The sequence below is a fragment of the Garra rufa genome, chromosome 22 (assembly GCF_049309525.1).
Source record: "Garra rufa chromosome 22, GarRuf1.0, whole genome shotgun sequence".
NCBI lineage: Eukaryota > Metazoa > Chordata > Actinopteri > Cypriniformes > Cyprinidae > Garra > Garra rufa.
Window position 1 is genome coordinate 18,178,285 of NC_133382.1, and position 27,853 is coordinate 18,206,137.

Here is a 27,853-nt window from a genome sequence, read left to right on the forward strand (position 1 = left end):
AGCGTGAATGGAGTGCAAGTGGCAAATTAACCGGCTAATGGAATGCTAACACGCTGCACTCATGATTATAGAATAACGCGAACGATCAATAGTCAGATTAGTTTGATGGATTAAGATCAGAAATTAAGTTAAGCTATATCTATCAATTTAAAACGGCAGAATTAACAATAAGATAGAGAATCCAACAGAAAAACGAAGCTGCAGGGAGCTACAATCACAGACCACTCTGCAGCAAGGCAAACTGGAAGCAGGGAAACAGCGAAACAGCCTATAACCTATGCTGCAAAAAAGGTATAACCTATGCTGCAAACAAGCAAAGGTTGTTTAAGCTTTTGATGTCCCTAGTATCTTAGTTTTTTTTTCTCCTAAAGTAAGAAAGATCCCACACTTTACATAAAGGTATAATGTCAGAATATATGGCATCATTGCACCCCCTCCCCCCATGCATGATTGAGAATGCATACAAATGATGAGTTTCATAAGAATATTTGTTTATTTGTCATACACTAGCAAAAGAAGATACAAATACCGTTGAAAACATTATTTAAAAAATCAAATGCTTTACTTATACAAGCACAAATATAAATATACTGTTTTTTATTATTTCTTAAACTCATTTGTAATAAAATACATCAGTTGGCATAGCTACAGTTAGAACAGTTAATCATCAATTCCAGAATAAACTGAGGTGTATCACTGCTTGTGTATCTCAAAAGAAACACTGATTTGTTCTGATTTGTTATGTACACCTGAGTTCCAGCCCAAGCATTAACAACACTAAAACCAAATAAAACAAATATGTCATAAATACAACGTCTGACTTAAACAACAACTGCATTAAAGCATAGATGTGTTTTAAAAAATGTTTTGTTGGAACAAAAAATAAATGATTTTAAGCTTGTAAGATGGTAAAGAAAAAGAAATTATGTAGAATAGGGGTCACTGTAAAAGCTATTAAGGCCTCTGCAACACAGCTTCCATTCAACAGTTGAAGAACAACATTTTGTCCAAATACTTTTTAAAGCAAAAGCTTAGATTAAGATTGATTCATAAACTGAATTTCATTAGCTGCTAATGCTACAAAAGAAATCTGAATTCTGTCCCTTTGGTTAATGAAAGATGTATATAAAAGGCAATAACTATTTTTCTAAATTCTTAAAATTTTGGTCAATAAAAATGTAATTCAATCTATATGAAGATGAAGAAAAATCAACCAAATGCAGTGATTTGTCCTGGTTAAATTATGTTAATATCTGCGGATTTTGTCATCGTCTTGCCGAAAGTAAGGGTTGTGGGCACCACCGTTTTCCACTCCTCTTCCACCATAGCCGGAGTATGCTGGGGGAATTTGATCCCTATAGCCTAAGTCCTCGTAATCATTGTAGCGCTTCAAAAACACAAAACAATAATTGTGTTAAATACGTGCAGATGCTTTATTTATAATGTGATTTTATCACTTTGATCAAATAGTTATAATCACTTTTTTGTGGATAATGCCTGTAATAAGCCCAGTGAATTATAGTTCTGTTCTTACCGCTTTGCTCTCTGGGCGATCTCTGGTCACCAGTGCCTGATTACTCCCACTATCAGTCATCTCCAGATTGTTAGCATCAGGGTTAGCCCGAGGAATCCTGGGAACTCCGGTAGGTTTATGTAACTCCTTATTGCCATAGCTTGAGCTAAAGTCTACCTGGGATGAGGAGCTTCCCTTTTGATTCCTACAATCGTAAATTGTAAAAAATTCATAGAATGTTTGTGTAAATGTTTGTGTAAATGGGCGTAGGGAATGTGTGATGGACTCTCACCTGCAGCTTACAACTATCAGGGCCACAATAAAGATGATCAGCAATGCACCCAACACAGTGGACACCACGACCACAATCAAAAGATATGCTGTAATGAGATTTTGCATTACACACAGATGCATAAATGTTCCTCAAAAGCAGCATAACAGAAAAGAACAACTTGATTCAGATTGAGGGGTGAAGGGATGACTCACGATCATTGCAATTAAATCCAGCAAAGCCAAAAGGACACCTATAATAATAAAAACATCTCTTGGTGATTACATTACATTTATGTTTTTGCACTGTAAAATGTAAGGCAGCTGTTTAATCATGAAATATTTTTCCTAAGACCTTTATTTTAAAAACAGAATCAAGAAAATCTTGAATGACACCATGCAAGTGCCTACCTTACACATTCTTCTGAATTGTCAGTTGCCCTCTCCCCATTCGGACAAGCTGTAGAAGGATGGGAGCACAATAGTAAAATGATGAGAACCAGTCTGAATGTTTTACAGCTGTGCATACATAACAGCGACAAAAAAAGAAAAATCTATAAGATCATTTACATTTCAAAATACTTACCAAGACAGGCCTGAGATGTGAACTCTGATTTGATGTACCCTTTTTGGCAATTGCACGTTGCAATACCAGGCACCCTTTCATCACAGTTTGTAGTGGTAAAGTCACAGAATTCAGCTTCACACACAGAGCGCGCTGTGATTTAAGGAAAAAAGTCATATTTGTATGTATAAATGTATGCTTCTTTCTAATGCTTGATATTGTTAAATTGTTAAATATTATTGCAGGAAAACAGGTAAAAAGAAGCCTCAGACATACCATTGAATGATGTGAAATTTGCTATTCCGTCACTTTCATTCGCAATCATCTCATTAACTGATTCTAATGTGGCATCAGATGACAGATCATAGAAATTCTGCACTTCTGCAATTATACTGCCTTGACTATAAGGGTGGGTACAAGAATATTCAGATAAAAAACAAACATTCAGCAACTTATTTTATAGAAAATAATTACCGTGGGGAGACAAAACACTTTAAAGTTTTCAACTCATTAACTTTCATGGGCCAAATTAAAGCTATTCTACTTTGACTCATAATGCTAAGACTGAAAGTGCTAATTATTATTTGCAATTTATATTCAACAAAGAGTAAAAGAAAATTAAAAGCTGCCTCAAAATCTATTACATTCACATGTTAATATTGAAGGGAAAGGCTCTTATAACAAGTGGTACTCACCGTAGACTCAAAACAGTGGAATTAATGTAGCCATTGTCATCACCCAGGATGCTTCTGAACTGTTTTTGGGTTAAGAATATAGAAAGCAATGCTGTTTGACATCATCTGTTACTTACTCACAACAATTTGTTTATATCACTAATCATTGACTATGTAGGAAAAAATGGAAAATCTTTACACTGACATGCTGCTATACAGTGTGGTTGTTATGTTCTCCACACAAATCGAAAAGAAAATTCAGTCTCTTACCACTTCCTCAATTTCACCTGCTGTCTGTTGAAATAATAATGAGTTTTTGTTTCCCATATCTGGTAAAAATGTCCTGTCCAAGGATAATCTACCAGGGAAGACCTTTGCTGCAATTGAAAAAAATAGCATAAGTATAACATAAGTTAATGTGTTCATTAATATTCTCAAGTCACAGGAAATTGTGTCACACATCTGCACTTATGTTCTCAAAAACTGAGCCAGTCATACTTTGAATACAGCCTCTCATTTCCAAGTAAAACAGCCCAGGCCGGCAGATGCAAGCAAACAAGCCCCCAAACCGTTCTTCACAGGCACTGTCTCCAATACAAGGACGTGAAGCACAGGGACCTTGAAAATGAACAAACATTATGACATTTTTAACCTGCAAACACCAGAAGAAAATTTTTAGCAGTAGTTATTTTCTGCAAATTACATAATCAATGTATTCTAAAATGACAATCATGTTGCCGTCACCTTCATGTCACTTTAACTTTATAGGACCTCTTTGAAATTGCACTAAACACTCTGTTCCATGGATTTGCAATGAGTGGGGTCTAACGTTTCCAAGCTTCAAGTTTAAAATGTGTGAAAATCTATAGTTTAACCTTGGTAAGTTTGCAGTCTAGCAATATCTGATTGGTGAAAAACAACTGTCATTAAATGCATTGATCCAGTTTAGATTTTTGTTCTAAGATTAAGATAGAACAAGCAGAGTTTAACTTAATTGTCCAGTGGCACTTCAGAAGATTCACTTTATGACACACTAACTTTTTTGTCTTTTTGAAGCTTAAATGTTTCAGTCCCCATCCTTTGTAATTGCGTTGAGTGACCATTGTTCAAAATTTCTACTGATATGTTCCACCGAAGGTCATACAGGATTGGAAGGAAAGTAAGTAAATTATGACAGGATTTTGGACTTCTTCTATAGATTGAAAGTTTTAAAACTATGAAGGTGTGAATACCTTGTGTTGTAGTGGTTGTGGTGGAAGCAGCTGTGCTGACAGGAGTACCGCCTGTAGAATAAGCTGTTGTGACTGTGTTAAATGTACCACTACTTGTCCCCTCAGGAGCTGTGGAGAAAGGTTTTATGTTAGGGGAGGCTGCAGAAAGACCAAATTAAACTCCATCAGGATGATCAGTCTTATATCACTCTGACTGTAGATACATTATCCCATTTTCACACAGCTACTTAAAATTATTTTATACCTTTACCTGTATTTTATCTTGAAGCTTCTTCTAAGAAAAAAGTCAAATACAATGCACAAAACAATCGGTCTAGAACAAGCCAATCACTACAACAATAATGATGTTAATTCTGCATCCTCTAAGAATACTAGTAATGTTAAAGGAACACTCCACTTTTTTTGGAAATAGGCTCATTCTCCAACTCCCCCCGAGTTAATAAGTTGAGTTTTACCGTTTTGAAATCCATTCAGCCGTTCTCCTGTTCTGGCGATATCGCTTTTAGCATAGATTAGCATAGATCATTGAATCCTATTAGACCAATAGCATCGCGTTCAAAAATGACCAACGAGTTTCCATATTTGTCCTATTTAAAACTTGACTCTTCTGTAGTTACATCGTGTACTAAGACCGGTGGAAATGCAAAGCTGCGAGTTTCTAGGCTGATAAGATTAGGAACTACACTTCCATTCCGGCGTAACAGTCAAGGAAGTTTGCTGCCGTAATACGGCCGAAGCAGGCGGAGTATTATCAGAAATGAGTTCCCAGCTAGTTTAGAATTTGCACATGTGCTGCGTGATATTACTGCTCCTGCTTCGGCCATATTACGGCAGCAAACTTCCTTGATTATTACGCCAGAATGGGAGTGTAGTTCCTAATCTTATCAGCCTAGAAAATTGAAGCTTTGCATTTCCACCGGTCTTAGTACACGATGTAACTACAGAAGAGTCAAGTTTTAAATAGGACAAATATGGAAACTCGTTGGTCATTTTTGAACGTGATGCTATCGGTCTAATAGGATTCAATGATCTATGCTAAGCTATGCTAAAAGCGATATCGCCAGAACAGGAGAACGGCTGAATAGATTTCAAAACGGTAAAACTCAACTTATTAACTCGGGGGAGTTGGAGAATGAGCCTATTTCCAAAAAAAGTGGAGTGTTCCTTTAATACTCTAATTCTCCTAGTAATTTTTACTAGAACTGATTACTGAGATGCAAGATGGCACCATTTGCATTTGTATGAAACAAGACACACTGAAGTAACACTGTTTCAATTACATGAATGTGCAGACTGATGTATGGCATTGCCACTGACCACAATAAATATTAAGAAATATCAGACAACTGAATGTTGCAACTGACCAATTAGAATTGAGTGATTCTGAGGGCCATGTAACAAATTACATGATGTTTGCATGGCAGCCCTAATAGACCAGCTTTGGATTCAGAGAAGATCTTGATGTTTCTTATTTATCAAACAGTAACAAGGACACTGTAGCAGACACTGTCATCAACATAATAGTACAGAAAGACTAAGACAGAAAGAATTATGCTTTTGAGGATGACTTCCTCTTATGATTTAAAGCTACAGTACTAAGTAGCCGTTAGGCCTGCTGGTGAATTTTAGGACTATGGAGGTGAGAGTACCTTGTGTCATAGTGGTTGCGCTGATGGGAGTAGCAGCTGTAGAACCGTCTGTTGTGCCTGTCGTACCAGTAGCTGTCGTACCAGTAGCTGTCGTACCAGTAGCTGTCGTTGCAGTAGCTGTGGGGAAAGGCTTTATGTTAGGGGAGGTTGCAGAAAGATCATAATAAACTTCATCAGGATCTTCATCAGTCTTATATCACCCTGAATTAGTTTTCTGACACATACACAAAAGACCTTGAGTAGGATCATCTGAATTTTTTTATTGATAATGACCTGACTGTAGGTACATTTTCCAATATTACACAGCTACTCATTAAATAAATATGTACACAAGAAATATTGATTTGGGTTGACACTATTTATACCTTCACCTGTATTTTATCTGTTAGCTTCCGCTAAGAAAAAAAAAAAGTACAAAACAATCTGCCTAGTACAAGATGAACTCTATAACAATATTACAATAATATTAAAACTGAAGTGGTGATTGTATGAAATGAGAAAGAACAAGTCAGCAGTGTGATATTATATTAATGAGCGGACTATTAGGAAATTTTAGACCTTCGAATGGCACCACTGACCAATGAGAATTGAGTGATCAAGAGAGCCAAATTACATAATTACAATATTTTTGTAGACCAAAAACTGAAAATGAGCATTTTAACACTTCTGATGCCTGATATAAGGTCTGTGGTTAACACAGGTTCTAGGAATTTTCATGTTCTGGTCTACAACATAAAATACATCATTAATAACCACTTTTGATTATTATTATTATTTTTTTAAGTTTTTACTTGTCTTGAAAAAGACGATTTTAACTAAATGGGACTGCAGATGCTGTCTGGGACATTAAATGTCAAAATGACTCTTATTACTCTCAGTCTGATCACTCTCTTGCAAACAATTCTATTGTAAACTTTCAGGTTAATGTTTTTTTTTTTTCAATCAAGAAGCTTAGTCAGAGTCATGTAGTCATGTAAAAAATGTAAAAATACAAAAAATACATCATCACTGCAAGCATTGCTGAGTATAGTCCAGCTTGCTGTTATGAAATAGTAGCAAGGACACTGTGGCAGAAGTGTAAACTGTCAACACAATAGTAAATAATGTCAGATTTTTATTTTTATTTTTTGCGTGAATTATGCCTTTAAAGACTACTTATTATAATTAGAATACCTTCTGTGGTAACAGTGGTGGCAGGTGTGCTGGCAGGAGTTGTGTTTGGTACACTTGTAGAACCTGTGGTGGGAAATTTCATGTTAAGGGAGGCATTAGAAAGCCTATATAATATGTTGAACAAGACATGGGAGGAAAATCATGACATGCTACCTGGAAACACAGTGACACATTAGAATAACACTCTTCTTTTCTCTACTTTTCTGTTACAGCTGGGAAAATCTCTGCTAAATCCACACACAAATTACCAAACACTGCTGATTTTATTTTTATTTTTTTATGTTAGATCATCTGAGCTGTCAAGACAATGTTGAATGAGGGGAAACTATGAGGTAACCAACTTGAACTCTTTTAAGGACCAATCAGAAATGAGTGATTAGGAGAGCCAAATTATCATGATGAACAAAACATCAGACATCATAACATTTTTGTCAAGGGAACCAGTGTGATTCTAACTTTTGGGTTGGTGTAAAAAAATACAGTATCACTGCAACACTCTATAGACCAGCATTGGATTTAAAGCAAAATCAGCTTGCTGTTATGAAACAGTAACAGCTATCAATACAATAGTAAATAATGCCAGATTTTCTTTATATTTTAATTAATTATTTGCGTGTGTGTGTGTGTGTGTGTGTGTGTGTGTGTGTGTGTGTGTGTGTGTGTGTGTGTGTGTGTGTGTGTGTGTGTGTGTGTGTGTGTGTGTGTGTGTTGTGTGTGTGTGTGTGTGTGTGTGTGTGTGTGTGTGTACCTTCACCTGTATTTTATCTGTTAGCTTCCGCTAAGAAAAAAAAAGTACAAAACAATCTGCCTAGTACAAGATGAACTCTATAACAATATTACAATAATATTAAAACTGAAGTGGTGATTATATGAAATGAGAAAGAGCAAGTTTGCAGTGTGATATTATATTAATGAGCGGACTATTAGGAAATTTTAGACTTGTTATGAAACAGAAACAACTGTCAACACAATAGTAAATAATGGCAGATTTTCTTTATATTTTAATTAATTATTTACGTGTGCGTGTGCGTGTGCATGTGCGTGTGCGTGTGTGTGTGTGTGTACCTGGTATTCATCATGTTGTGGGGACCAAATGTCCCCACAAGGATAGGAATACCAGTAGATTTTGACCTTGTGGGGACATTTCTCAGGTTTTTGAGGAAGTAAAAGTGTGCACAATCTCCTGTGAGGGCTAGGTTTAGGTGTAGGGTAGGTGTAGGGCCATAGAAAATACGGTTTGTACAGTATGAAAACCATTACGCCTATGGAATGTCCCCATAAAACATGTAAACCCAACATGTGTGTGTGTGTGTGTGTGTGTGTGTGTGTGTGTGTGTGTGTGTGTGTGTGTGTGTGTGTGTGTGTGTGTGTGTGTGTGTGCGTGTGTACTAAGCCTTTTAAGACAACCTTTTACAATTAAAAGTTACTATGTAGCCTTTAGGCCTGATGGTGGGGTTCCTGATTATGGACATGAGAATACCTATTGTGGTGGTGGTGGCAGCAACTGCGGTGGTAGCACTGCTTGGTACGGCTGTAGAATCTGTGGTGGGAAATTTTATGTTAAGGGAGGCATCAGAAAGACCATATAATACGTTGAACAAGACATGGGAGGAAAATCATGACATATGTTAAACTTTCAGGTAAAATTGTTTCAATCAGGTATTTTTCAATCAAGAAGCTTATTCAGAAGCTTCACGGTAAATGTTGCAGTCATGTAACTATGGTGCAGTTCATTTCTTGCCTACGTTTAGCTTTTTACTTCTGATCATTTTTAGGTTAAAATATTAATACAAGTTTGGTTTATTTGTGATGATTATCATGATGAATAAAACGTGTAAGAATCATAAACTTTTTTTTGTCAAGAGAACCAGAGTGATGCTAACTTTCGGGTTGGCCTACAAAAATACATCATCACTGCAACACTTAATAGACCAGCATTGGATTGAGAAGCAAAAGGAGCTTGTTATTATGAAACAGTAACAAGGACACTGTAGCAGAAAACGTAAAGGCAATTTAAACTGTCAGCACAATAGTAAATAATGCCAGGTTTTTATATATTTTAATTCATTTATGTTTTTTGCATGAACTATGCCTTTAAAGACAACTTTTGTTACTATGTAGAATTTAGGCCTGATGGTGGGATTCCTGATTATGGACATGAGAATACCTATTGCGGTGGTGGTGGCGGCAGCTGCGGTGGTAGTAATGCTTGGTATGGCTGTAGAACCTGTGGTGGGAAAATTCATTTATTATGGGTGGCATCAGAAAGACCATATAATACGTTAAACAAGACATAGGAGGAAAATCATGAATATGTTAAATTTTCAGGTAAAATGTTCTTTTTTTTTTTATTAAGAAGCTTATTCAGAAGCTTAATGGTAAATGTTGCAGTCATATAACCATGGTGCAGTTCATTTCTAGCCTACGTTTAGCTCTTCAGATTATTTTTAGGCTTCAATATTAATACAAGTTTGGTATATTTCTGATGATTATCATGATGAATAAAACACTTAAGAATCATAAACTTTTTTTTTGCCAAGGGAACCAGAGTGATGCTAAATTTCGGGTTGGCCTACAAAAATACATCATCACTGCAACACTCTATAGACCAGCATTGGATTAAGAAGCAAAATCAGCTTGCTATTATGAAACAGTAACAAGGACACTGTAGCAGAAAACATAAAGGTAATTTAAACTGTCAACACAACAGTAAATACAATGATCTGTGCTATTTTCAATTTACATGTTACCCCTTGGTAATATTATTAGGAAATATGGGATTAGTTTCCATTGTTATGCTGATGATACTCAACTATATATTTCAACAAGACCAGATGAAACTTCTAACTTAGCAAAGTTAACAGAGTGTGTTAAAAATGTGAAAGACTGGATGACCAATAATTTTCTACTATTAAATTCAGATAAGACCGAGATATTACTTATTGGACCAAAAAACAGTACACAGAATCTCTTAAACTGCAATTTGCAACTAGACGGATGTACTGTTATTTCCTCTACAGTCAAAAACCTGGGTGTTATATTAGACAGCAAACTGTCTTTTGAAAATCATATTTCTCATGTTACAAAAACAGCATTCTTCCATCTTAGAAACATTGCTAAGCTACGGAACATGTTACCTGTCTCTGGTAGTCCAAAATGCAGCCGCTAGACTCCTTACCAGATCAAGAAAATACGATCATATTACCCCAATTTTACGGTCTCTACACTGGCTACCTATTAGGTTCCATATCACTTACAAAATATTACTTCTTACCTATAAGGCCCTTAATGGTTTAGCTCCTGCATACCTAACTAGTCTCCTACCACGCTACAATCCTTCACGCTCCCTAAGGTCGCAAAACTCTCAACTTTTAGTAGTACCTAGGATAGCAAAGTCCACTAAAGGAGGGAGAGCCTTTTCACATTTGGCTCCCAAACTCTGGAATAGCCTCCCTGATAACATTCGGGGTTCAGACACACTCTGTATGTTTAAATCTAGATTAAAGACTAATCTCTTTAGCCAAGCATTCACATAATTTATCTCATAACGTTGTACTTCAGTTACATCTGATCAAATGCACATCAACATTCTTCAGCTTGGGCAAAACACATAATTTTTGCTTGGTTGGAACAGCAGCTACGCTAATTATTTCTCTATTTGTTTTCCTGTTTCTGCCACGGGAATTACTCAAGATTCAGCCTGGATTCAGAAGAAGAGATGATGCCAACCCCCCAGAGGACCGCCGATGATGCCAGCCTTGAAACAACATACAGCACTACACCATTTTTCTACAAGTTTGATTGCAACACATAATCATTACTATTAGTGTTCATCATCTGTTTTTGATTACACCATTACTGTTTTTAATATTAATACCATATGTACATCGACTTAACATACAGTAGTCACCACTAATAAGCTACTAAATATATTGTAGTAGCCTACATTTTTTTTTTTTTGTACAGCTGCTTTGAAACGATTTGTATTGTGAAAAGCGCTATACAGATAAACTTGAATTGAATTGAATTAAATAATGCCAGATTTTTTAAATATTTTACATTTATTTATGTTTTTGTGGTGGTGGTGGTGGCAGCTGTGCTGGTCGTACTGCTTGGTATGGCTGTAGCTGTGGTGGAAATTTCATGTTAAGGGAGGCATCAGAAAGATCATAATATGTTGAACAAAACATGGGAGGAAAATCATGACATATATTATCTGGAAACCCAGTGACACATTAGCACAGCTGGGAAAATTCTCTCTGCCAAATCCTCACATACAAAATACCAATAATCTTTGTTTTCTGTAATTCCCATTCTGCATTATGAGACTACCCCCATGTTTTCCATAAACCATTTTATGATTTTATGTGTATTTGATAGACATTACAGAAAAACCATGAACTGTAGTTACTATGCTCTTCAGCAAGGCATCCAGCCCAAGGTTGCACTATTATTAATGTTACTAACTGCCAGATACACAATTACTGTAAGTTACTTTGGATAAACGTGTTTAAGTGACAAATAACCTTCCACTGTGGTAGTAAAACAATCAAACAGAGATGTGTCTCCAAAAATATTTCCAACATTTAAAGTGAATGCATGGCTTCACATTAGAACTATAAAATATCAAAATAAGAGGCATTTATTTTAAAGAACTATAACAGAACACAGATTTCAAGCAAAACAATTAAAAAAGTTGATTTATGTATAAAAATTTAGTCAAAAGTATGAGGAGAATTTCTGATTGTTAAATGTTAAAGTCAATAGTTAATTAAGAATAACATTTTGTATGACTTAAGAATTTAGATATGTTTTGGGGCCACTGTATAGGTGACAATGTGCAAGTTATCGGACATGTTACTTTATAATATGAAGAAAAATGCAAAAGGAAAAAAGTATGTAGTCTGTTTGTTTGTTTCCTGGAAAAACTGTGTCTATTTGAACTAGATAAGTCCTCTAGGCCTTAATCACACCGTATCTAGTCATCTCAGTGGATAATAATCTTTGAAAAGCCAATAAAAAACGGTATGGACTTTGTAAGCAATAAAATTTCAACAGCTACTCAGACACCTCATGATGAAAATAACAAAGTTCAAATGCCAATTTTCCATTTACAAGGAAGTGCCAGCTTAAGGTTAACTACTCTAAATTAATCAGTAATAGACTATGCCTAGCCAAAAGAGCACTCATGTAAAGTACATATATTTGTAAAGTATATATGTAATATTTTTCCCCACCTAAAATTGAGTACAAAACAATAAATAAAACAACAAATATTAGCAAATATATGGTCATTATATAAAATATGAGGTAACCAACTTGTGCTCTTCTAAGGAACAATGGCTGTTATATGTATATTTGTGTCTTATTTTAGGTTATATATATAAGGAAGCTCCAGTGATGTAAAAAAAAAAATGTTGGGCTTTTTATCCAAGTAAATCTTTTTTAAAAGATCCAATTATGTTAATCATAGGGCAAGAAGTGTAATGTTATATGTATTTGACATATGTAAAATGTAATATATAACATTATAAACACAGAGAAGCCTGCTCAAGCCCTTCCCACCGAGCACTGCTTTTTAATAAACAAAAATTACATTCAAATCAAGACATTCATTTTATAATTGATCTTGTCTTTACAAACTTAAGGGTGAAGGCAAATACATCAACACCCCTCATTGATGACTTAGGTTAGTAAAGTTAAGAATTAAATTTTAAGGTACACTGATCGAAATCTCAAATAAATGGTTTACTCAACTGGCCCATCTGTCTGTGGATAAATAGCAGGAAATTCCAGTGTGATTTAGGATTATTAATTACTCAATGACAAAAAGTCAAACAATCCATAACTGTGAATTATTTTGGGGCTTTTGTGGACCTAATAAATGATCTTAAATTTGTCAGGTCATTAGAAATGTAACTATTTTAATATTTATTGAACTAAAGTTCAAGACTTAAGCATTCTTCAAAATAAATTAACTGAAATTACAAATGTTCCACTTTAACACACACAAAATGATGAAAAATTAATAATTAAAATTAGGCCTAGGTCAAGGGTTCTGATAACTTATGTCAGAATTACAAATCATTAACAAAATGATAACAGAATTTGGAACAACAAAAAACTTTTAAAACATAAGTGTAAGGCAATTTACAATTAGGATTTAAAAATGTAAAAAATAAATAAATAAATAAATAAATAAATAAATAAATAACTTTTTGTTCAGCTAAAGATGACATGACATCCCCTCTAAATGTTTCAATTTCAACATGTATTATAAAGAAAATAAATACACTCACTTTGTGCAGTCATTTCAGCCATTAAGCAGAAGATTAAAAGGGTCTTCAGTGGTATATTCATTTTCAAATTTTAACCCGAATGGCAGTGCAGTACTTATTGTAAGACACAGGAAGTAAAGTAAAAAGGTAAAGTAAAAAAGGCAGATCCTCTGGTGACTGGTTGTTTAGCACTGCCCTCTGTTAAATGATTAGAAAGTGTTAGGAAGACCAGTTTAAACCCTGCGATCAAGGGTGGTGCTAAAGATGAATAATTATGAAGGTCAACATCAACGGTAAAGTCACGCCTCTCGAAAGGGTAATACAGGTGAGCTACAAGGAAGTTGGTTGACTGAAGATGGATGAAGATGAAGAGGATCAAAACCTTTTATCAAAGTTGTTTTAAAACCAAAACAATACCCGTTCTTGTCTTAGGACAATTTTGATTATCTTTTTGAGCCACTTCAAATGTTGACTATACTATACTATATTTAAATACACACAATTACACTTGAATATCCTGTGCATGGGGTTTAAATAAGCGTAAACAATATATAATTGGTAAAGAATGATTTGGAATATTGTGCCCACCCTATAAATTCCAAAGAGATTTTTTATTTTTTTGTTAATTAACAGCCGATGTCATCACTGTCACGTCATCATAGCACGTCAAGAGACTTCTGGTGACAAGATGTTACGAGTTATTCAGATAAGCCATATGGGGGCAAATATTTTGAAACCTACCGATTCATTTTGGGACCTCTGACATAAAAACCCTAGATAAGAAAATGAACAAAGGCTGCTCTAATGAACACATTTCACCTATAACATATATTAATGGTTTAACATTACTAATACTGTTCTTTGGTCAAAAAAATAAGATGACATTCTAACACTGTCTATATTCTATACAATACATACAGTGCCTTGCAAAAGTATTCATACCCCTTCATTTTTTTCACATTTTGTTTTGTTGCAGCATTGTTAAACTGCTTTAAATGAGTTTTTCCCCACATCAATTTACACTCCATACACCATAATAATGACAAAGCAAAAACCAGATTTGCACATTTTACAAATTTATTAAAAATAAAGCACTGAAATAAGTACATTGCATAAGTATTCATACCCTTAACTCAGTACATAGTTAAAGCACCTTTACAGACTCAAGTCTTTTTGGGTATGATGTGACAAGCTTTGCACATCTGCATTTGGCAATTATCTGCCATTCTTTGCCTCACCTTTTCACCTCTCAAGCTCTGTCAGCTTGGATAGGGGCTGGGAGACATTTTCTACAGTCCTAGTTGTTCCAATCGTCTTCCATTATAGATAATGCTTCTGTGAACCTTCAATACAGCAGATTTGTTTCTGAACTCTTCCCTAGATCATTGCCTTAACGCAAGTCTGTCACTGAGCTCTACAGGCAGTTATCTTGACATCAGGACTTGGTTTTTGCTCTGATATGCATTTTCAGCTGTTAGATCTTTTCTGAGAGGTGTGTGCCTTTCTAAATCATACTCATTCAAATTAATTTGCCACAGTTTAATTCTACTCGAAGTGTAGCAACATCTAGAAGCAATATGAATGCCCCTGAGCTAAATTTCGAGTGTCCCAGAAAAGGGTATGAATATGCAACAGGATCTTTTCAGTTTTTTTATTTTCAATAAATCTGCACAAATGTTAAAAACTTATTTTTTGCTTTGCAATTATGGAGAAGGGAGTGTAGATTGATGTGGAAAAAAGTAATTTAAAGTAGTTTAACATAAGGCAGCAACATAACAAAATGTAAAAAAATAAATAAATGAAGGGGTATGAATAATTTCGCAAGGCACTATATATATTAATGTGAACTGTGGAATCTGAAACCAGAAGTCAGAAAAAAATAAAGTGGATTACCAACTAGTGATTACATTGCCAAAAACACTTCTAGCTAAAGTCATCACTACTCAAATAACACCATACAACAGACTGTGGCAAATGGAAAGGTTAGGCTGAATCATAGTCATAAAAGATTAAAGTCACATAAAAACTCTTAATATAAAAAAATGTGACTCAGTGTTTTATTAATCTAGAGTGCCTTAAGGCACTTTATCGTTTTCTGAAATGTAACACAAATCTAGTATCACATATGTCCAACTGAGTCACTGAGAGAACATCTGAATAATACTTCATTAATTCAAGACTGATATCATCAACAGTATTACCTGTATTGCATTGGAAATCCTTATAATCTACAAGGTTATAGTCTGGAAGAGCTAAAAAAGAAAATATATTAAAACTGTGACTTAACATTTATACCACGACTATAAGAGTTTCATCAGAGAGGCATTATAAAGTGAATCTTGCACAGTTTGCTATGTAATAAAATGGACTATCGTAACTTTTGACCAGAGTTCAAGTCATTATAACAGTCAAGCCTCAGTTACTGGAAATTTAAATTGGCCTGTTGCTAAATCACTGATTCCATTTACTTGAAGATCGACCCATTTTTTACAGATGACAAATAAAGTATTTTACAGCCATTATGCATCAGGTATGTTTTGATTGAGATGCATGGACAACCTGGTTCAGACTGTAAAAAATAGATTTGGTTAAATTGTGTTCAATCAGGAAACTGTTTAACTTTCTGTTTCCCAGCAACATGAAACCTACCTGTAAGGACTCATAAAACGAAGCCCTTTGTACCGTAATTTATGTATGATTTCTTTTTTCCACTAGACACTACAGAAAAGGTGTCCTCATTACTATATGAATTAAAAAGGTTTGTAAGGCATACCAGTATGTGCTGCTGTCAATTTCATACTGATGCTCTTGGAAGAGATCAATTTACGTTGTAGAAAAGATCTAACCCAAGCTGACTCAAAATGCTAGGTCAATTCACATACTCCTGTCAATATTTATGACCCCCAGTAAAGCCTTGCCCACAGGAACTGATATTTACTCATGTAAAATATTCCTCACATTTGACAACATCCAATAACAGGACGCATTTTTCCTCGTTAGATAAATAAATGGTAAATAACTTGTTTTGATCTGACAGACATGCCTTTTTGTTGCAACAAAAGAATTTGAGTCAAGAAAATTTTGCTGCCACCTGGTGGCAATTAACATAACGATTCAGTAAATAATCATATGGCAGGCATCCGTATTATTTTTGCAATTGTATGTTAATTTCCTTCTAAATTAAATTTAGTGAAATTAATTTAGAGCATGTTAAGTATTTAGTTGAAATTTACATACAAACTACCATATAATACGTTGAACAAGACATGGGAGGAAAATCATGACATATGTTAAACTTTCAGGTAAAATTGTTTCAATCAGGTATTTTTCAATCAAGAAGCTTATTCAGAAGCTTCATGGTAAATGTTGCAGTCATGTAACTATGGTGCAGTTCATTTCTTGCCTACGTTTAGCTTTTTACTTCTGATCATTTTTAGGTTTCAATATTAATACAAATTTGGTTTATTTGTGATGATTATCATGATGAATAAAACCTGTAAGAATCATAATAAACTTTTTTTTTTTGTCAAGAGAACCAGAGTGATGCTAACTTTCGGGTTGGCCTACAAAAATACATCATCACTGCAACACTTTATAGACCAGCATTGGATTGAGAAGCAAAATCAGCTTGTTATTATGAAACAGTAACAAGGACACTGTAGCAGAAAACGTAAAGGCAATTTAAACTGTCAGCACAATAGTAAATAATGCCAGGTTTTTATATATTTTAATTCATTTATGTTTTTTGCATGAACTATGCCTTTAAAGACAACTTTTGTTACTATGTAGAATTTAGGCCTGATGGTGGGATTCCTGATTATGGACATGAGAATACCTATTGCGGTGGTGGTGGCGGCAGCTGCGGTGGTAGTAATGCTTGGTATGGCTGTAGAACCTGTGGTGGGAAAATTCATTTATTATGGGTGGCATCAGAAAGACCATATAATACGTTGAACAAGATATAGGAGGAAAATCATGAATATGTTAAATTTTCAGGTAAAATGTTTTTTTGTTTTTTTTAATTAAGAAGCTTATTCAGAAGCTTAATGGTAAATGTTGCAGTCATGTAACCATGGTGCATTTCATTTCTAGCCTACGTTTAGCTTTTTACTTCAGATTATTTTTAGGCTTCAATATTAATACAAGTTTGGTACATTTCTGATGATTATCATGATGAATAAAACACTTAAGAATCATAAACTTTTTTTGCCAAGGGAACCAGAGTGATGCTAACTTTCGGGTTGGCCTACAAAAATACATCATCACTGCAACACTCTATAGACCAGCATTGGATTGAGAAGCAAAATCAGCTTGCTATTATGAAACAGTAACAAGGACACTGTAGCAGAAAACGTAAAGGCAATTTAAACTGTCAACACAACAGTAAATACAATGATCTGTCCTTGGTCCTCTGCTATTTTAGATTTACATGTTACCCCTTGGTAATATTATTAGGAAATATGGGATTAGTTTCCATTGTTATGCTGATGATACTCAACTACATATTTCAACAAGACCAGATGAAACTTCTAACTTAGCAAAGTTAACAGAGTGTGTTAAAAATGTGAAAGACTGGATGACCAATAATTTTCTACTATTAAATTCAGATAAGACCGAGATATTACTTATTGGACCAAAAAACAGTACACAGAATCTCTTAAACTGCAATTTGCAACTAGACGGATGTACTGTTATTTCCAGTCAAAAATCTGGGTGTTATATTAGACAGCAACCTGTCTTTTGAAAATCATATTTCTCATGTTACAAAAACAGCATTCTTCCATCTTAGAAACATTGCTAAACAACGGAACATGTTACCTGTCTCTGATGCAGAAAAGTTAGTTCATGCATTCATGACGTCTAGACTGGACTATTGTAATGCACTACTAGGTTGTTGTCCGGCTTCTTCAAAAAAAAGGCTACAGGTAGTCCAAAATGCAGGCGCTAGACTCCTTACCAGATCAAGAAAATACGATCATATTACCCCAATTTTACGGTCTCTACACTGGCGATCTATTAGGTTCCATATCACTTACAAAATATTACTTCTTACCTATAAGGCCCTTAATGGTTTAGCTCCTGCATACCTAACTAGTCTCCTACCACGCTACAATCCTTCACGCTCCCTAAGGTCGCAAAACTCTCGACTTTTAGTAGTACCTAGGATAGCAAAGTCCACTAAAGGAGGGAGAGCCTTTTCACATTTGGCTCCCAAACTCTGGAATAACCTCCCTGATAACGTTCGGGGTTCAGACACACTCTGTATGTTTAAATCTAGATTAAAGACTCATCTCTTTAGCCAAGCATTCACATAATTTATCTCATAACGTTTTACTTCAGTTACATCTGATCAAATGCACGTTAACATTCTTCAGCTTGGGCAAAACACACAATTTTTGCTTGGTTGGAAAAGCAGCTACGCTAATTATTTCTCTATTTGTTTTCCTGTTTCTGCCACGGGATTTCCATCCCGTGGTAACTAGGAATTACACAAGATTCAGCCTGGATTCAGAAGAAGAGATGATGCCAACCCCCCAGAGGACCGCCGATGATGCCAGCCTTGAAACAACATACAGCACTACACCATTTTTCTACAAGTTTGATTGCAACACATAATCATTACTATTAGTGTTCATCATCTGTTTTTGATTACACCATTTTCTAAAAAAAAATTAAGTTTGGTAAATGGAAAAGCAATTACATTTTATTGTGAATACTTTTATAAATTTAAATCAGCCATTAGTTTAAATATTTTGCACAAAATATATATATATGTGTGTGTGTGTATAAGTGTATTCTTCAAAGCACTTGTTGCATCAAACGCTTCTAATCCGTCATTCACTTATTATTATCCTTATTTTTTACCTTACACTCTTAAACATAAAGGTGCTTTAAATGGTTCTTCACAGCAATGCCATAGAATAACCATGTTTGGTTCCATAAAGAACCATCTTTTTCTCACCTTTTTATAATCTGATAAACCTTCTTTTGCCACAAAGAACCTTTTGTGAAACAAAGGTTCTTCAAATGTTAAAGGTTCTTTATGGAACCATTTAAAAAAAAAGAAGGTTTTTCTATGGCATTGTGAAGCACCTTTATTTTTTAGGAGTGTACAGCTGTTTCATTTGGCCATGACTGGTTCACAAAAAAAAAAGTTAAATTACACACCATGGCCTGAATGCTCTTTTTGAATCCCATTTTTTTTTATCTTCCTGTAAAATAACTATCAAAAAATCTACTCAAAAACACAGTCCTACACACATTACAGGTCAATCACACTGATTTTCTTCCCCACATTTTATCAGAACCTTAGGAACATCAATACTGAGTGTTAAGTAAACAGAGCATTTAAAAAAAATAATTCTTATTTCCTGCCTAGCTGGCCCAATATTACCCCACTGACCTTATCTGAACAAATATATTAAAATAGGTTGGTTTTATAACAAAAGTTTTTTATTGGCTTACCTAATCATTTATAAAGTCATCTGACATGTACAGCCCTGTGACAAAAATCAGAATGAAGTCGGGACAATATATGCTACAAACATTTGGTGCAAGTGATCAGAGGAAAGCCATTTAAAAAACAAACAAAAAAAACTTCATATCATGCATCAGAAACAAAACAAAAACATTTAGTGTTTTTGTACATTTTTGTAAACAAAGTCTCTCCAGAAATCATATCAAAACACATGACAAGCAACAAAAACAAGGGGTAAATGAGACAAATCATGAAAGTCTAGGGATTACTCTACAATGAAACACTGCTTGGCATCACCGCTTAACAGAAAAAATAAATGAAATTGTACATTTGTATTCCAACAAATCAGCTTTATCTGTAAACACGGGTGGCATTATATGATTATACAATAAGCTGACACATACTACAATACACTACATGAAACATGTCCCTGGTTTTCTCATTTTTACAATGATATGAGGTATATTAAGGTCAATCCTATTCTTCACGCCACTCTTTTTTCCTTTTTTTTTTCATTTTATAAAAGCATGGAACGAGTTTGGAGTGCAGCATTTAGACTTTGTTCTTGACACCATCACAGCAATGGCATTTCTCTGGGACAGGTTTCCATAAAAGGCAAGGAGGGAAAACAGGGCAAAAATCACAGAAAGGCCTCACAACAGACAGTGTCTTGCTGCATGGGCCGAAAAACAGGAAGACAAAGCAGCCCACCACTCTTTCCAAGGGCATCAAAAATTGCATTGGGAAGAAAACACCTCGTCTCAACATGAAGTCTTTCCCTAATTCACTGCTCATTCAATAAAAACACCACAGGCTTAGGTCCTTCCGATTCACTGGGTTCTTCTCCCTGCAACAATTTAAAAATGGAAGCTTGCAATTTTGTCAGGCATTATATTCAAAACTACACAATAAGAGGTAGAACTCCAATTGTTGCTGCTCAGCCCAAGTCAAATAGTCATGATACTTGAACACCTTCAGAGCAAAAATGCTTCAGAGAAGCCCACAACTATATATATATAAAAAAAAGTGGCATTCATGCCCGATAACAGTGATGTTAATAAAAGGAACAAAATATCACCTATACCCCCAATGAATATTTAAAAATGCCCTTTGTTATGGCAGATTTGGCGTTCCCTCCCCTACTTTTTAAAAATCACAGCTTTCTTCATCAAAAATAATAGTTGTGTCCTGAATCTGAATTCTTGCTTTCAGTGGTTTATAAAAGTGCTTATTTGAGTCCTTGAGAGATCAAAGTGATGTCAGCTGACAAAAAGTAAAGTTTAAAGAAAGGGATAAGAATTACTGCTCACCCTGAGACAATAGTTATTTAGTTCCATGTAGCTACAAATAAATATCTACATACACTTGAATGTTTCTATCTGCCTACTTGACTACCAGTATGTTTTTGTGTGTTTTAAACATGGCCCTTAGGGATGAAAGTGTTTTCACACTGATATTAGAAGTACCATAAACTTTACAAACACACAAGAAGTGGAAAGAGTCTCCAGTGTCATACCACTGAACACGCAGATTCCCGATTGGCTTTGTCTTTTTCCTCAAGGATTTTCAAAAACAAGAATCTTCACTGTCATTTCAAAAGTACACCTGTAAAAAAGGGTGCCAGTGCACCTCGTTTTAAAGAAAAGTTACTGCTTTTTCCTGAGTAATACTTTAGATCATTGTAACAGACAATACTTTTTTTTGCCATTGAATACTGGGCCACTCCCTGACATCTGTTATTATTGTAAATCATCTTTCATTTTTAACTTAATCTTACAATTGGACTATGATTGCTAAGACATACAAGATTTCTGAAAAAGTCCTTCGCTAGCCTCTAATTTCACTGGAAATTTCAATTCAATCTAGTCTTACATCACCACTACGCTAATAAAATAAAATGACTAAAACACATTAAAAAGAAGAACGTGAAAAATTGCATTTGAGGTCTTGAAGACCTTCCCTGGTAACGTCTTCTATTGACATTTAATGGCAGTGTATTAATTAAAGTTTTAATCAGCGAGGAGAGGGAAGCATTGGAGACAGTCCTCATCCCACATAAAAGGGTCAGGTGTGCTCCCTTAACCTTTACCTGTAACTTTGGCTTGTGGGGGTTTTGGATCCTGAGCTAGCTGGCTCGTTCACATCTGCTAACAGACTAGTATACCCTGAGAATTCAGACACGGGGGTCCGCTGTATCCTGTGGTCAACCTCCGCGACACTCACACGTGGGTCGCCAACATAACCAAGTGGGGTTTGGCGACCAGACTTGAATTGAGACCCAAAGGCTTGGGCAAAGTTCTCTATCTGGTAGGTGGAACGCATGTCCACTTCCTTAGATGGCTCCAGGGCAGTGAGGTCAGGATAGACGGAGCCGTTAGATGAGCTGCCGTTCCCGTTGTTGCTTCTGTTGGCCGAAGAGCCATTGTTCTTGGACTGCTGGTCTTTCTGCCCACCATTGGTCAGCTCCTGAGTTGTGAGAGGGTATGTCGGCGAGTGCTGCTTCTCCAGCTGGTCGGTGAGCTCTTGAGACGGGGTAAGCTGCTGGTGAGGGGCTGGCTCCAGACTGCTGAGATGAAAGGCCTGTTGAGAGGATGGTGAAGCATGGGAAGGTGAGGGGGAACCTACCAGCATTCCAAAATGGGACTTGCTTAAAGATGTCGAGGAGGAAGGTGCAAGAGGGGAGGAAACAGGCTGTACGAATCCACACTCCAGTGGGGATGTGGTGTAGATGTTTTTGTCTTGGAAGAGTGTGTTAGCAGGGCTGCTGCTAGATGACAAGAGGCTTGGGAAGGGTCCGGATGGGCCCAAAATAAAGTTGCTGCTATGGCTGGTTCTCTCCAGGGTCTGAAGCAAAAACTTGGAGTACTCGTTCATCACCCCATTCTTGTCCCCAGAGCCGGGAGATCCCTCATCCTGACCCAATTCAGAGGTGGCAGAGGCAGGCTGTAATTCCACATGGTGCGAATCGTGCAGATCAAATGTCACATCATGGTGAGAGCCATCAGATTTGTGGCTGTAGTGGTCCAGCAGGCTCTGCAGCACCTCATCTGGGATCCCTGATTTGTCATGCTTGTCAACGCTTACTAACGGCGAGGTGTCAAGCAAGGCCAGTGTAGGTTCTCCTATGCCACCCTGGATTACTGTAGGCTGCGGAAGGTGGACAGAGCTAAAGTCAGCTGCGCTGTTAGCAGCATGCAGGTACCGTCTCTTTTTCAAAAACTGCATGGCATCATCATAATTGCTGCTGGTACTGCCTTCTTTGGGTCCACTGGAGGTTTGGAGGAGGCCAAGACCATCCATACTTCCGGCTACAGACATGTTCATAGAGCCTTGCTTCTGTGTCAGCAGCTTCTGCTCATGGTTGGCCTCCACCATAGAAACCGCACCCTTTTCATTTCCCTTGCGGCCACCTTTTTTAAAGACAAGCTTGGGTGTGCGTCCATGCTGGTTGTCCATGCTTGTCTCATCCAGAGCCCCTGACGAAGATGCCCCAGATCCACTGGGGATGTCCAAGGCATAGTCTTGTGGACCAAGTCCTTGTGCCATCTGCACTCCTCCTCCCATAGCGGCTGCTTTCTTTCTTCTTCGCTCTCCTCCGTCATTGCTACTTTTGGACTTGCCCCTCTTGCGTGGTGGGGCACTAGTGTTTCCCTGAGTGAGTAGGTAGCTTCCTTGACCCATGTCCTCATCTCCAAGGTCCAGCATCCCTGGGTCTAGACCTTTCTTTATAGCTTCTCCACAGGTTCTCTTGTGCTTCAGTAATCGATCCGTCCGTGAGAAATACTAGGGGGCAAGAAAAAAAATGTTAGTGATACTAATTATTTTGTCCAAATCAGTGAATTTGTTAAACAAAAAAAACATGGGGTTTTAACACTTAAATTGATGCCAATTAATTTCCTCGCTCTAGCCAGTGACTCGGATATCAAAGTTAGCATCTTGAAGCATCAATTTTACACATACTTTTTGATACATTTACATTTTTAGTGTCATTCCCAGTGTCATCCAATTCCAGTTGTTTTAGATGTACAAAAACAGTCTAATATGCCAATCAATGCAATGATAATTATATTTTCATTTCTTATTGTAATCAAACACAGCACAAATAGCTGTACCGTTCATTGTTATTCTTCCAAGCTATAACTTCCAAATATATGAATTAATAAAAATCTTAATGAATTCTTAAAAAATGCTTCCACATTTTTCCCTTTCTTTATTGTGGACACTCTTATTTGTCACTGACCCAAATATTTTAGATTTTAATCAAACTCCATTTTCATGAATACTACTACTTTCATACTAGATAATAATTATCTGTTAGGACTCACCTGTAGACAGGTGTCACATTTATATGGCTTTTCTCCACTGTGTGTCCTTTTGTGTCTCTCCATGTGGTACTTCTGAATAAAGCGCATGTTGCACTGGTCACAGCTGAATGGTTTCTCCCCTGTTAAGCAAGAAAAAAAATCTTAGCATCATATTATTTTTTGCCTATGACAAGTATAAGACTAAAGTAAACAGACTCACCGCTGTGGATTTTTTCATGCCGCTGCAGCAGATACTTCTGTATGAAGCTCATATTACACTGACTGCACCTGAAAGGCCTCTCACCTGTACAATAAAAAGCAAATCCATGCAATATTAATGTTGGTCACCAGAAACATCCCATGAATACCATTTAAGTCTGAATATCTCAGCTCTAGTAGAGTTAACAGTAAAAGCTGCTCACCTGTGTGAATAAGCACATGTCTACGCAGATGATATGAACTGCGGAAGGCTGCGTTGCAGTGCTCGCATATATGCGGTTTAGAGTTGGGAGAGAGGGGCCCAGCATCACCATCCAACATGAGTGACTGAAAACAGCAAGCAGACAAAGACATTAAAACAACTGTAATAAAAAAATATAGTTCACTTTTTTAGCCCATACATACACACATTTATGTGTTTGCATATTTAAAAAATCATGACAGATGTAGGTGTATCTGAGATGTCTCAGGCTAATGTTGAAATAACAGCTGAATAAATGAATACTTCTTTAGACAATCACATTTATGCTATTAGCATACAAAGGTTCTAAAAAGAAAGTGAACAATCCATCTGTGTATCACAATGTTTGCATTTCAAAATCTTATAAACTAAAAAAGTTTTAAATGCCTCAGTGACCGATAAAAGTGTATACATACTTTTGCAGAATCTCCTTGTTTCCTTCTGGCTTTTCCATCTGGTCCTTCTCCATTTGCTCTCCTCCCTCTTCTAGGCCCAGATTCTTTTGGGTCTTTCCCCAGTCTTCCAGAGAACTGCTAATGAAGCACAGAAAAATAGCATGAAATAAAAACACAAAGACAGTATAGTACAGTATGAAGACACAGTGTATCTATAACTCCTCATTTATCATCTAGACTCACGTTGCTAAGGCTTAGGTCATGCAAAAGCATATTCTGGTGGTTGCCGAGCGACATGTCCAGCATATCAGTGCTTTTTCCTCCTGCTGTTCCGGTTCCTGTTGCATACATTGGGAGGCGGTAATCCAACTCGCTGAGCTTCTCCTGTTTGATACCCATACTGTGGAGAAAGCCACCACCATGGTCAGGAGAGTCACGCTCCTTCTTCAAGATCATCTCCTGGGGCAGATCCGCCATGGAGGTTTGCGAAGTCAGGCGCGTGAAGCTGGTCACTGGAGGTAAGTGGCTGAACATGATCATGCTAGGGGGAAAGTTGGGGTCCATGCCTCCGTTCCGTAAAAACTCATTGCCTAGCTTGTCTTGGATAATACTCATACTTGGGTCTTCAACAGGCCAAAGTTCATCGACGAAATATGCTATAAAGACAAGAAAATATGAGATGAATTGATCACACACACACACACACACATATACATACATAGACAATGATACATAAACTGACTTTATTAACAAGATCACTACACTAGCTGATGATTCGGGGAATTGTGCACATTGGGTGTATGATATGCCATCATGTGATTAGGCTTAAACTAACTAGGGCAATTATAATTAAAATGCAGCTTTCATAAAGCAAAATCAGACATAAAAAAAGAGAAAAACTGCTGCTCCATAGGTTTTCCAAGATGCAATGTGTTCATTCCACCAGAGGTTATACGATATCTCTAAAATCAAGGTCATCATTGCTGTGCAAGTCACTGGCAAATAAAGGCAGAAACATTCTAGTGAATTACTGAACCAGCTGACATATGAAAGCTGACTAAACCACCAATTATATAAGCAACTTCAGAACTATCATTGTATCATTTAAAAACCACTAAACAGTGCAAGTGTTGTTTGTGTTTAATGTCTTTGTTGTTAATAAATTGTTAAGAATATTTATATTGCAAGGTCTAAGTGGGGAAATATTTTTTTCTATCATTAATCCGTTCAAAATATAACAGGACATGATTGCGATTGAGCGTTTAAGTCATTTCAACTGATTTCGAGTCAACTACACTATATATAAAAAAATTTTTAGTTTTGATTAACTGAAGTTAGAAGAAACACATACAACCCTTGTGAAGACCCGGATCAGTCCTTTTTGATGATCCGTTAGGCACCTTAGCATCATGAGATTAGAGATAAAAAGGACGACTTTGAAACAGTTTTTGCAAACACACAGGAAACTGCTTGAAAAAACACTTAAAACCCAGTTAATATGTATGATCTTTTCAGAAAATAAAACACAGGCCAAGCTGCGAGTCTGTGGGTGCCCCAGCATTGTTCTCTATTGTGATCAGCTAACGTTAATGGATAGCTGCTTAATCTTATTGATATAACCCCGTTTTTTAATACATGATTTTCTAAAATTACATCATGTTTATGAACAGGACTATGTACGTCATATGGTTGCTAAGTTTACTTAATACCTTTACAGAGCTGAACTGTAAAATGTAACCAGTTTAATCAAATCCGGCTAATCTAGTCGTTCATCACAATTACCAAACACATCTCCATTCTAAAATGACTCCATTAGCAGCTAACGGCTAACTAAAGCGAAAGAGTATGACATGAGAACTTCAAAAACATTTAAAACAAACTCGTGTGTGAACATATAGACAACTCTCCACACCAATACACTATGTCATAAAGATAAAACTAAAAGACACAAGCAAAATTAAGTGTTTTATTGAACTACGTGACGAACGGGGCTAGCCAGCAATAGCATGCAGATGAAAGAGCTACTGCTAACAGCCCATCTCCACACAGCATGCGACGCGCTATAATGCTCCCTTTACAACAAACGAAGCCTGATACACTGAGAATTGTGCGCTTCCAGTGTAGTTTCTTTGATAATAACTGTTGTGCTGCAATTTTGTCGTCTTTCTCGTGCCTGCCCTGTACACGAGTATGATATATCGTGACCATTCATCCATTCGTCACCATCACTAATTATAGCCCACGCACAGTAACACAATCCGCTGTGAATATACGGCGATAAGTGCGATGTAAGGAGCACACTGAGACTGGTATATGTGTACGCCTGCAAAAGTATATTTAATTTTTTGTTAAATGCGCCTTAATCTCATCAGTCTCAGGCAGCAGAAACAATGATGCTCGGCGCTGAAACGCATCTCTCGCTTGAGCGGCTGTGATTTTATTTGGAGCTTTCAGCCGTGCACAACCTCTCATCTTTACAACCTCGGGCACAAATAAATAGTACAACGCAATCCCACTTACTTGTACATGACCACGACTAACTGGTAGCATTCAAAAGAATCCGGGCGTTTAATTCTTTGAGTTACTTTACAGCCAAAACATTGTTCTCTTGCAGCTGTTGGCCTCTTCCATGTTGTGTCGACGCTGGGAATTATGGGTTGAGCGGACGGGTCGTGAGAGGAGACAGACGGATACAGGCAGGAGTAGTCAAGCAGGGGGCCACTATGCAAATGAAGATTGTGACTATCTGAACATCTGCGACTTGTCCTGCGTGTAAATTAGTTCTTCATGAAATTGCTGGCACATTTTTTTAATGATTAGCTTGCTTATACCTCTCTAATCAGGCTATATATACTTTTATAT

General features: G+C 36.5%; 2 protein-coding genes across 5 annotated transcripts; both read right to left on the reverse strand.

Annotated features, from left to right (window-relative positions):
• Positions 1-470: 470 nt before the first annotated feature.
• muc13b (mucin 13b, cell surface associated) lies at positions 471-13,567 on the reverse strand. 3 transcript variants are annotated; one of them, XM_073828519.1, is made up of 16 exons: positions 13,376-13,567; positions 9,244-9,303; positions 8,557-8,616; positions 7,077-7,139; positions 5,904-6,005; positions 4,255-4,362; positions 3,521-3,640; positions 3,293-3,399; positions 3,044-3,102; positions 2,625-2,749; positions 2,370-2,501; positions 2,195-2,243; positions 2,000-2,037; positions 1,806-1,893; positions 1,535-1,718; positions 471-1,387 (listed from the first exon to the last, which is right to left on the reverse strand). In XM_073828519.1, the coding sequence occupies exons 1-16, from the start codon at positions 13,434-13,436 to the stop codon at positions 1,247-1,249; spliced, it is 1,497 nt and encodes a 498-aa protein (XP_073684620.1). In that variant the 5' UTR covers positions 13,437-13,567; the 3' UTR covers positions 471-1,246. The 3 variants fall into 3 exon arrangements, with proteins under 3 accessions (XP_073684620.1, XP_073684618.1, XP_073684619.1); XM_073828517.1 differs by having other exon boundaries at positions 5,904-6,020; XM_073828518.1 differs by having other exon boundaries at positions 5,904-6,020; positions 9,244-9,284; positions 13,372-13,567.
• A 6,230-nt stretch (positions 13,568-19,797) lies between these two features.
• Positions 19,798-27,638, reverse strand: znf281b (zinc finger protein 281b). Of its 2 annotated transcripts, none has more exons than XM_073827759.1 (7): positions 27,512-27,638; positions 25,235-25,647; positions 25,013-25,126; positions 24,559-24,682; positions 24,357-24,440; positions 24,158-24,276; positions 19,798-23,615 (listed from the first exon to the last, which is right to left on the reverse strand). In XM_073827759.1, exons 2-7 carry the CDS (start codon positions 25,604-25,606, stop codon positions 21,918-21,920), a joined length of 2,511 nt encoding a protein of 836 aa, XP_073683860.1. In that variant the 5' UTR covers positions 25,607-25,647; positions 27,512-27,638; the 3' UTR covers positions 19,798-21,917. The 2 variants fall into 2 exon arrangements, with proteins under 2 accessions (XP_073683860.1, XP_073683859.1); XM_073827758.1 differs by having other exon boundaries at positions 25,013-25,129.
• Between the last annotated feature and the right edge of the window lie 215 nt (positions 27,639-27,853).